Below are 9,548 nucleotides of genomic sequence, written 5' to 3' on the forward strand. Positions count from 1 at the left end.
TGTTGGGTCTATGGAACAAGTATGTTCTTCAACATGTTAAACTCCCACTGAATCTGTACCCGTTCCAAATATCCTCAAGTGCTATCCTATGTTTCACACACTGTCTACTAGTGGATAATCACCTCAATGTACATCTTAGCTTCAGTTGCGATTTTGAGACGCAGAAATGCCTGTTATGTTTGATGCAAAATCCGCGTTGGCTGGGTGCGTGCGGACGGAACAAACAGGGTTTTCCCGTCTCTCCTCTCTCAGCCGCCGCCTTCAGTTTATCCTCCTCCATAGATTGGTTCCCCCTCCTCCGGTCGGCTTCGCCGGCGTCGGGAGGAGTGGGGAACCTGATCTATGCGTGGAGTTTTGAATAAAAGTATTGTTTTCATTAGATTATGTTAGGATTTTGGTAGCCGTCTTGTTGGTTTCCCCTCAATGGAGATGGCATCGTCTGCAATAAGTGATCTTCGGCCTTTCGTTCGGCGACGAGATCTTCTTCCCGGCGTCAATGGTGGTGTTGAACAGTCACAATTTTCTAGGTATGGGTCTTCGGATCTTGCTTCGCCAGATCGATTTTGGATCTTTTGTCGTTGTTGCCGCGAGGAGGATTATCCTCGCAGTTTTTGTCCCGGCTGCTACGTCCTCGGCAATGGTGATTCGTACTCTCGGCTCTCCATCGACGACGACAAAGCTAGTCGGTTATTATTCCCTGATATACTGGTGTTGGTACTCTTGCCGATGTTGTATGACTGCTCTAATGGTTGCGTGCGTGCACGTAGTCTTGGCATTGCGGCTCAAAAAATTATGGGAGAACTTTCGTCGGTATCTACAGGTCTATGGTTCGCTATCTATCTTTGGCTGCCTTCAGAAGAGTACAAGATTGTGTTCTGGAAGAAGAAAGAAATTGAAGACCTCGAAGATTTGTTACTATCTTTGAGACTTTATTTTGTTATCATTGAAGTCAGTTCATGTATCTCTACCATGTACTATTTATTGCTATGAATATATGTGGTATTGATTGTCAAAAAAAAAAAAAATCCGCGTTGGCTGAGCCAGTCCAAAACTTATATAAGCTAAATAAATTTTCTCTGACATCATATAGTAAAATTGACCCTATACAAAAATAAACCCTAGTAGACCCAAAAAAAAAAAGCTAAACTTTCTCGTAAATTTGACGCTAAATACTGCACATAAATCTCATCCTTAATTTCCGGTTTTCCAAATCAATTCATTACCTGTCTCCATTTCATTTCGGAGCAACTTAGCCCTGAAACCCCCAAAACCCACACTCATTGCTTCAGCCAAACACCTCGACTTCTCTCCCCTTCCCCTCCTCTTCGCCTCCGCTCCCTCCTCCCGAATCCTCCCCAATGGCGTCGTCGTCGTCTAAGCAGCCGTCGCACCGCTCCGTGTTCGACGCCGGCTACATCCGCGCGGAGTTCGAAGCCGCCGGCGTCTCCCCGCACTTCATCCCTCTCATCTGGAAGTACGCCTCCTAACCCCTGGAACCCTACTTGCACGCCGCCGCCCCCCGCCCCTCCTGGTTTCGTTCTGACCGGCGGTGTTCTCTCTCCAGGTACGTGCTGCAGAACCCTAGGTGCGCCGACCTCGACGGCGTCCCGTCGCTCCCGGCGGCCGCGTACGCGCTCCTGCGGAGCAAGTTCCGGCCCACCACCTCCACGCTCAGCGCCGCCGCCGAGTCCAAGGACCGGACCACCACCAAGCTGCTGATCCGCCTCCAGGTGACTGTTTATCTGCTCGCGTCGGACCAGATTTGGATGTTGGGTGCGGCAATTTGGTCTGTCAAGCCCTAATAATGGCTATTTTGGGATTAGGTTTAGTTCACAAACCGTTTCGACTTTCCTGATTACCAGTTCCTCCACTGTTTCCCTGCACAACTGAATGAAGTTGTAGTTTTGAGTATGCGAGCTAGAATCATACTCACTGGCTTTGTTTTTGCAAAAAAATGGTCCTTTTGATTCCACTAGGGTTTGAATGTATGTAGATTTAGTTAGTACATGCTTGCTTGTATCGGTCCGCAGCTGATTTGTCACTTGAGAAATGTTTTAATTTTCAAGCCTCACCATGAGCTTGTCCGGTGAGTGTTATAGGAACTTCATTCCAATGCCAGTAAGAACTGTGCCTTTTTATTTAAGTGCACTGGTTGATGCAAGCATCAGCACGCGTACAAATGTTTTCGAGGAAACACGCAGACCAATTGTTATCAATACCTTCATTTGCACTGTGTTAGCATGTGTTTTCGCTCTTTAGATATGCCACCTGCCCAGCTGATCATGATAATTGTTATACTGACCGGAGGATGACCGGCAGCACGGCTAATTGGGTAGAGGGATTAGATTAGGTATTGAAAGGACGAAAGAGACGAGAGATAGATTGTGATCTTCTTACTTGATAAAAATGCATGTGCCAAGGCTCTTTATGTAGAGCTGATCCTAACAATCGAATCTAAAAAAATCCCATATCTTAGAAAAGATCTTATCTCTATTTGGCTTATGACCCAGGCTAAGGTGTATCTTGTCTCTAATTGTGTCCAGGCACAAGCTTAGTGCTATATTATCTCTAACTGATTACTCCCTAGTCTAAATGATACTATTCCTAACTTGAAGATTACAGCAATTATACCCAATAACTGGAGCCAGCTAGGGTCAGCTGGATCTAGCGTGTGGTGACGCATCCATCTGACAATAATACTCCTGATCCAAAGCTTGAATGCTTCAATGTGTGTGTGACAGCATGCGCTGGATTACTTTTGTAGTTTCCCAATTATCTTAATTTTAACAGAACCACAAGGTAAACTGTGTAATGTTATTCAGCGTCATTTCATCACCACTGCCAATTTCACTTGATTTGTTTGCTTGCATGTGAATCACTTTTTCATGATCAAGCTGAGATATGATGCTGTTTCATCCTAAATTATGAGAAATCCCTTTTTAGTATTGTTGTCTCAGATTCTTTTGCTTTTTCTTTTTGTCGGCACATATTATTTTACCTGTTAGCTTGTTCTCGCTTTTAATATCGAAGGACATTGACTTATCACATTTATATGTGGCTCTAGAATGGAGAATCTGTAGAAGCAGTGATCATGCGGTACGATTCACGACTAGGGAAGTATGATGGGAAGACACGCCCTGGAGGAGTGCGTTCAACCCTGTGTGTATCATCACAGGTAGATATATTTGCCTTTCATATTGAACGACCAGTGCTTTAGTAACATCAATTTTTTTTTGTAATGGCTTAAATTGTTTAGCAGTATTGCTTCTGTGGAGGTGGTAGTAACTTTATGTGCGACATACTACGATTCTTCTTAATCTTGCGAGTTTCTGATCACTGTGTTCACTTTGCTTCTCCAATATAACACAGGTAGGGTGCAAGATGGGCTGTAGATTCTGTGCGACTGGAACAATGGGATTCAAAAGCAATCTTACTTCTGGAGAAATTGTGGAACAGATGGTCCATGCATCCCGTTATTCTCAAATTCGAAATATTGTTTTCATGGTAATTTAAATTCTTAACTTATTTGGAGTTTCCTGATATTTGGTTTCTAAGGAAAATCATGCCCGCTGAAGTGTGTATATAATGCAGCTTTAGACTCCCTGATCTTATGTTTCAATCATCCGAACCTGATTCATTTGTGTTGTTTGGTTTTGTTTTTGACTTTTTTTTCTTGTGTAATTTGCATAGTTAGAATTACATACAATCACCAAAAAAAAAGTCATGATGCATCTTTCAAGTGTTGCCACTGTATATATTTTTATTGTTTTCTTGCTGATGTTTGTAAATTTTATGATTTTATATTGGCAAAATGTTGATCTGCTGTATCAGTTTCTTCTTGTACGAGGCTAGGTAGGATCATATGTTGTCTTTTCATGAGGAAACTACAGAGCCACTGTGCTTCATATTATATGCATGTGTTGACAAACGTTCATGCAAGTTTAAATTATTATCTGGAAAACAATTTGTACTTGTATGGCTGAGTGCTTCCACTTTCTTACTCATACAAGTTGTATATTGGGATCTGTGCCAATTATTAAGATGTTGGAATGTGTGGTTCACGCCATCTAATGCCCCACCAATTTGTGCCAACCATTTTCTAGCCAAAATATTGGCTAGAGGTACGTTGGGCTCTTGTTGGCCAAAAAATTGGCAAGATTTGTGAAGGGAATGTGAGGTAGGTACATTTCCTAGGCAACCAAATTTTGGCTACCAACTAGGTGATGACCAAAAGATCATAAGCTGCCGAATGGCACATTTGGGCTCCAACAAAACATACCCATTATTTGTATATATATTAGTGAGAAAATTAGAAGATTATGTTATTGGATTTGATGTCTGTTAAGCAGTATTTTCCATATGATTTTTATTTATGTCCTTGCTCTGCTGTATATGCAGGGGATGGGGGAGCCATTAAACAACTACAATGCTTTGGTTGAAGCAATCCAAGTCTTGACAGCATCTCCCTTTCAGATTTCACCCAAGAGAGTTACTGTATCTACTGTAAGCATACTTCCGTATATAGTTTGTTTACATGTTGACATCTCATTCTGGACTATTGAGATGATTTTTGGATGAAAATCTTATGATAGTAGCTAACCTCATTGAACACTTCAAATGACTTTCTGAATGAGCTGTTACCACCCCTGTTTTGTGATAAACCACACTGGAAAATTACGTGTAAGATATAGTTGATAATCATGCAAAGATCACCCAGCAAATAGTGCACTGGGCATTGGATATTGTAAGGATGTACATGTCTGCTATGTGGTCGTCTCCTATTTCAGTATTGTAAAATTCTTTTGCTGTCCTGGCAATGGCCTTGTTAGTTACCAAAAGATCATAGGCATTTCCTTTTTTTGACCCCACCTATTATTGAAGCTGCTTCCAGTCCTTACTCCATAGACTTGTATTGCAGTACAGCATTGGGCCTATCCTTTTGTTTGGTGAAGACGTCTCTATGCTGATAACTTGATATTATCTTATACTCACGTGTCATTCCATACTTTTTTGACTTGTATTATCTTTCCTATCATGGCTTGTGTGGGTCCATATGATTCACCATTGTAAAATTATGTCCTGCTAATATTTTTTTGAGCTATTGAGTTTTCTTTAGGATTAATGTAGCTGAAATATTGATCATCATTGAGGATAAGACTTGTAGCAACTATTGTAAATCTTAGTTTATATTGTGATATTATGTGACGTACTGCAGGTTGGGATTATCCATTCGATCAACAAATTCAACAATGACCTTCCAAATATAAACTTAGCTGTGTCACTGCATGCTCCTGACCAAGACATACGCTGTCATATAATGCCTGCTGCACGAGCGTTTCCTTTAGCAAAGCTAATGAATGCATTACAGTCCTATCAAAACGTGAGGTAAGATTCCACAACTCTCATGTTTAGTCAGTTCCAAATGTTTGAATGGGTAGCTTTGAGCATTAATAACCACTTCCATGTTTCATCACAGCAAGCAGACGATTTTTATCGAGTACATTATGCTTGATGGAGTCAATGATCAGGAGGAACATGCCCACCAGCTTTGTAAACTACTTGAAACATTTAAAGTGGTAAGCTACGTTGTGTTCCTTTACTACTCTATGTTTTATCCTGTTTCTGCCCTTAAACATTTCAAATCATCTAATACACTACGCTTACCCTTGATGTTTATGATTCTGCACTTTTGAATTGCATAAGGATAATCTCATTTTTGTCATTGCCTGTCTGTTTTCAGTTGACCTTTTTGTTTACTTTGTTCAGTTCTCTTACTCCCATTGAGGTACCTTGAATTCATGCAACATCTTTAGCTGGTCTCTCTGAGCTTGTATCTCCCTCTGGTCATTTTTTTTCCAAAACTGTTGGCAACCATCTGAACTGCATGTGATGTGAATGTGTGCTTCATATCAGTCTTATACAGCAAGCACATAATGCCATGAGTCCATGACCGCTTGAGCATGGATTTTTTTTTCCGAGAGTACGCAATTGCGTAGCTTGATTTTATAGAAGGCAGAGTATATGTACAGAGCATGCCATCTTGCGAACAAAGGTGGCAGAGCATGGATTTGTGATTTTGCGTACACATCATTACATGTTCATCTTGATGACTGCCAACTGAAACCAATCATCACTCTGTTCTCTTAATAACTGACAGGTTGTGAACCTGATACCATTCAATCCAATTGGCTCGTCAAGCAATTTCAAGACAAGCAGTGAGCAGAACGTGAAGAAGTTCCAGAAGGTCCTGAGAGGCATCTACGGCATCCGAACCACTGTTCGCCAGGAGATGGGTCAAGACATAGCTGGTGCCTGTGGCCAATTGGTGGTTAGCCTACCCGATGAAAGATCGGCGGGTGGTGCCACCCTTCTGTCAGACATCGAAGACCTCAGGCTTTGATCTCTGTCGCGCTTGTTATTTATGCGATATATCATCGAGAAGTCAAACTCTTACCAATTAGCATCATCGCGTGATATTATAACTAGCACCATATAGTTTGAACCAAGCTTTAAAATATAGTCCTGACTGTGGCCATTGTGGATTGTGGTGTTTCCCTTGCAACTGGGAAACACAATTTTGCTGTTGCTAACACAATGCCACAGGCCTGGTTTTTGTGGATAGCAACTGGATTGTTGGTAACTAAGCCTTGCAATGGACATATATGGTGACAGCGCATCGCAGGGTTTATCTCCTGTCGAAATTAGTAGATTATATATGTCTCTAGTTCTTATCTGGCTCTACATGTATTATTATCTTGGTCCGTTGGACTCAAGCTTTTCTTTGCTTCCTGGGCTAGTTACTTATAAACCGAAGAACGTGTTTTTTTTTTTGAAGTTTAAACAAGGACTTCCATTAAAATGGCCCAGCTAAATCTCTGGCCAGAACAGTAGCGATACAACTGGGTGCATGATCATCCCAGTAAGAGTCCAGGGACTTAGAAATTGCTCCCAGCTTTGCAAGCTCATGGAAAGCATTGTTACAAGAACGACGACAGAAAGAGAAGTCAAAAGACTCAAAGTTCAGGTTGCACAGGCTTCTAGCCTCCTTGATCACCACTCCGACGCTTGACATGTCATAAGTCTTGCTCTTGAGGGCTTGCACCAGGTTGGAGGCGTCCGATTCGAAGAACGTGTTGTTGGTTGGCACCGGAAATGGAAAGTTATGGTGCGTTGTGTGGAGATCTCCAGCATGTGAGATGTGTGTGTTGTAATATTGAGAGAAGAGACACAAATGAATGGAGCAAATGATTCACTTATCTCATTGCAATGTGGGAGATCCACTTATATGTTGAAATATTGGGCCCACTTTTAGTGGCCCAAATTAGATTTCAGTTTTTCCTATAAATCTCAAAGCCCACATAGTGGCAGCCATGTGAGTTTGAGCCCAAGTTGGTGGCAGCTCACTAGGGAGTGGCAAGAGGTGGGAAGTTTAGTCCCACATGGAAAGTTGGGAGGAAGTTAGACCACCTTATAAGGTGGGTTGTTCCACCACTAGTAAGTGAGTGAGAATAGGAGTGCTACACGCGCGCTCCTCCTCCTCCTCGCTCGTCTCGACACGTCACGACACGACACGACACGCGCCGCGCTCGTGGTGAGTGGATTGAGCCTCGAGCCGAGACTTTCCTTACTTTTTGCAGCTCAGGAAAACGAACAGAGTCCTAGACGGACCGACTCGAAACGTTCGTGCGACGGCTACCGCAGAAACACGTGATGGAGAGGGCGCGAATTAGGTTTTTGGGAAGCGCTCTGCGCGACTGCTCAAGCTCTCCATCACGGGTCGCCTTCCGTCCAAGTTGGGCGGTGCTGCCTACCGCCGTCTACTTCGACCCGTCGTCCCCGTCATCAACAACGTTACTGCTGCGACATCATCTGCTACACCTCCACCGCCACCTCCACCAGATCGGTACGTGCGACATATCTCGATCTGTTTAGCGATGGATGTTGTACTGTTTGCTATGCTACTGTTCATGTTGATCACTACATCTAGTATGTTCGAGTTTCACATGTTAGTAGTTACTGTCGTCATGCTTAATATTCTGGAATTAATCATGGAAATTGTGCCTAATTATCCAACAATCCAAAAACCTAATTGTAGGCAATTTCCTGAGTTAACAATGGCTGGTTTTGCTGATGCACTGAGGCCGGATAAGTTCACCGGTGTGCACTTTAAGAGGTGGCAAGTTAAGGCCATGCTCCGGCTTACTCATATGAAAATATTCGACGTTACCGATGGTTTACCCGAAGGAACTATATCTCGACCAAGATCGAACAAGTTCAAGGAAAACAATACTCTCTTCGTCGGATGCGTTCGAGTATTCTTGTCGATCGTCCGTGTGATGTGTACATGCACATAACGGATGGTAAAGAGCTCCGGGATGCACCGAATGCTAAATTCGGTGCAACCGATGCAGGCAAGTGAACTCGTACATCATGGAGAGCTTCCATGACATCGGGATGGTAAACAACCGTTCGTAGTCGAACAAGCTCATGAGATACGAGTGCATTGCGAAAGAGCTTGAACTCCTTAAGTGTGCCTTACTTGACAAGTTTGTGGCTGGATGCATCATCGCTAAGTTGCCCCCTTCATGGAGGAACTTTGCCACAACTCTCAAACACAAGAGACAGGAGATATCAGTTGAAAATCTGATAGCGTCTCTTGATGTTGAGGAGAAAGCTCGGGCTAAGGATAATACCGAGAAAGGAGAGGGTCGGTCTAGCGCCAACATGGTGCGGAAGAAACCCTACAGCAAGAACAAAGGGAATAACAAGCCCTCCTTCAATAAGCCTATGAAGACTACAACCTTCAAGAAGAAGAAGATGATAAACAAAGCGGATCCGAGCTGCTTTACCTGTGGAGAGGCTGGCCACTTTTCTAAGGACTCGTCCGGAGAGGGCAGACCGCAAGAAAAAGGCGAGGCAAGTCAACACGGTGACCGCTAGCAATGCTCGATGGGTACGGTAATCTCTTTACTCGTTCTTTCGGTATTTCAATCTCCATGTTGGTGGATTGATACAGGTGCTAATGTTCATGTGTGTGCTGACATATCCATGTTCACTTCTTACCAGGTCGCCCGGGATTCTTCCGTCTTGATGGGGAATGGGTCACATGCTTCGTTCGTGGTGTTGGCACGGTAGATCCGAAGTTCACTTCGGGGAAGATCGTGCGGCCGAGGAACGTGCGAGCATGTCCCTACTATGAACAAGAATCTCGTTAGCGGCTCCCTTCTATGCGAGAGATGGGTTTAAGGTTGTTTTAGAGTCGAATAAAGTAGTTGTTTCCAAGTTTGGACAATTTATTGGTAAAGGCTATGAGTGCGGAGGCTTGTTCCGCTTTTCGCTTCGATTTCAGCAATAAGTCTCGTGAACCATATTTGTGGCAATGTTAGTGATGATACCGGTGTTTGGCATTCTCGTTTATGTCACATTAATTTTGGTTTAATGTCTCGGCTATCCGAGTTTAAGTTTAATTCCGAATTTCACCATTGCCAAAGGTTCTAAGTGCCATAGTTGTGTGCAATCAAAGCAACCTCGGAAGCCTCACAAGGCGG

General features: G+C 43.2%; 1 protein-coding gene across 1 annotated transcript; it reads left to right on the forward strand.

The window, feature by feature from the left end:
- Nucleotides 1-1,305: 1,305 nt before the first annotated feature.
- On the forward strand, nt 1,306-6,535 carry LOC124696111 (dual-specificity RNA methyltransferase RlmN). The gene is made up of 8 exons (XM_047228886.1): nt 1,306-1,474; nt 1,565-1,730; nt 3,065-3,175; nt 3,370-3,504; nt 4,399-4,503; nt 5,216-5,385; nt 5,477-5,576; nt 6,158-6,535. The coding sequence occupies exons 1-8, from the start codon at nt 1,359-1,361 to the stop codon at nt 6,398-6,400; spliced, it is 1,146 nt and encodes a 381-aa protein (XP_047084842.1). The 5' UTR covers nt 1,306-1,358; the 3' UTR covers nt 6,401-6,535.
- The last annotated feature ends 3,013 nt before the right edge of the window (nt 6,536-9,548 follow it).

This window comes from Lolium rigidum, chromosome 3 (genome assembly GCF_022539505.1).
Source record: "Lolium rigidum isolate FL_2022 chromosome 3, APGP_CSIRO_Lrig_0.1, whole genome shotgun sequence".
Taxonomy (NCBI): domain Eukaryota; kingdom Viridiplantae; phylum Streptophyta; class Magnoliopsida; order Poales; family Poaceae; genus Lolium; species Lolium rigidum.

Bases quoted from the DNA above. Each gene is read 5' to 3' on its own strand.
- LOC124696111 (XM_047228886.1), top strand. From the start codon at position 1,359: ATGGCGTCGTCGTCGTCTAAGCAGCCGTCGCACCGCTCCGTGTTCGAC. The intron at 1,731-3,064 runs GTGACTGTTTAT...ATGTGGCTCTAG, and splicing joins AGCTGCTGATCCGCCTCCAG to AATGGAGAATCTGTAGAAGC. The intron at 3,176-3,369 runs GTAGATATATTT...AATATAACACAG, and splicing joins CCCTGTGTGTATCATCACAG to GTAGGGTGCAAGATGGGCTG.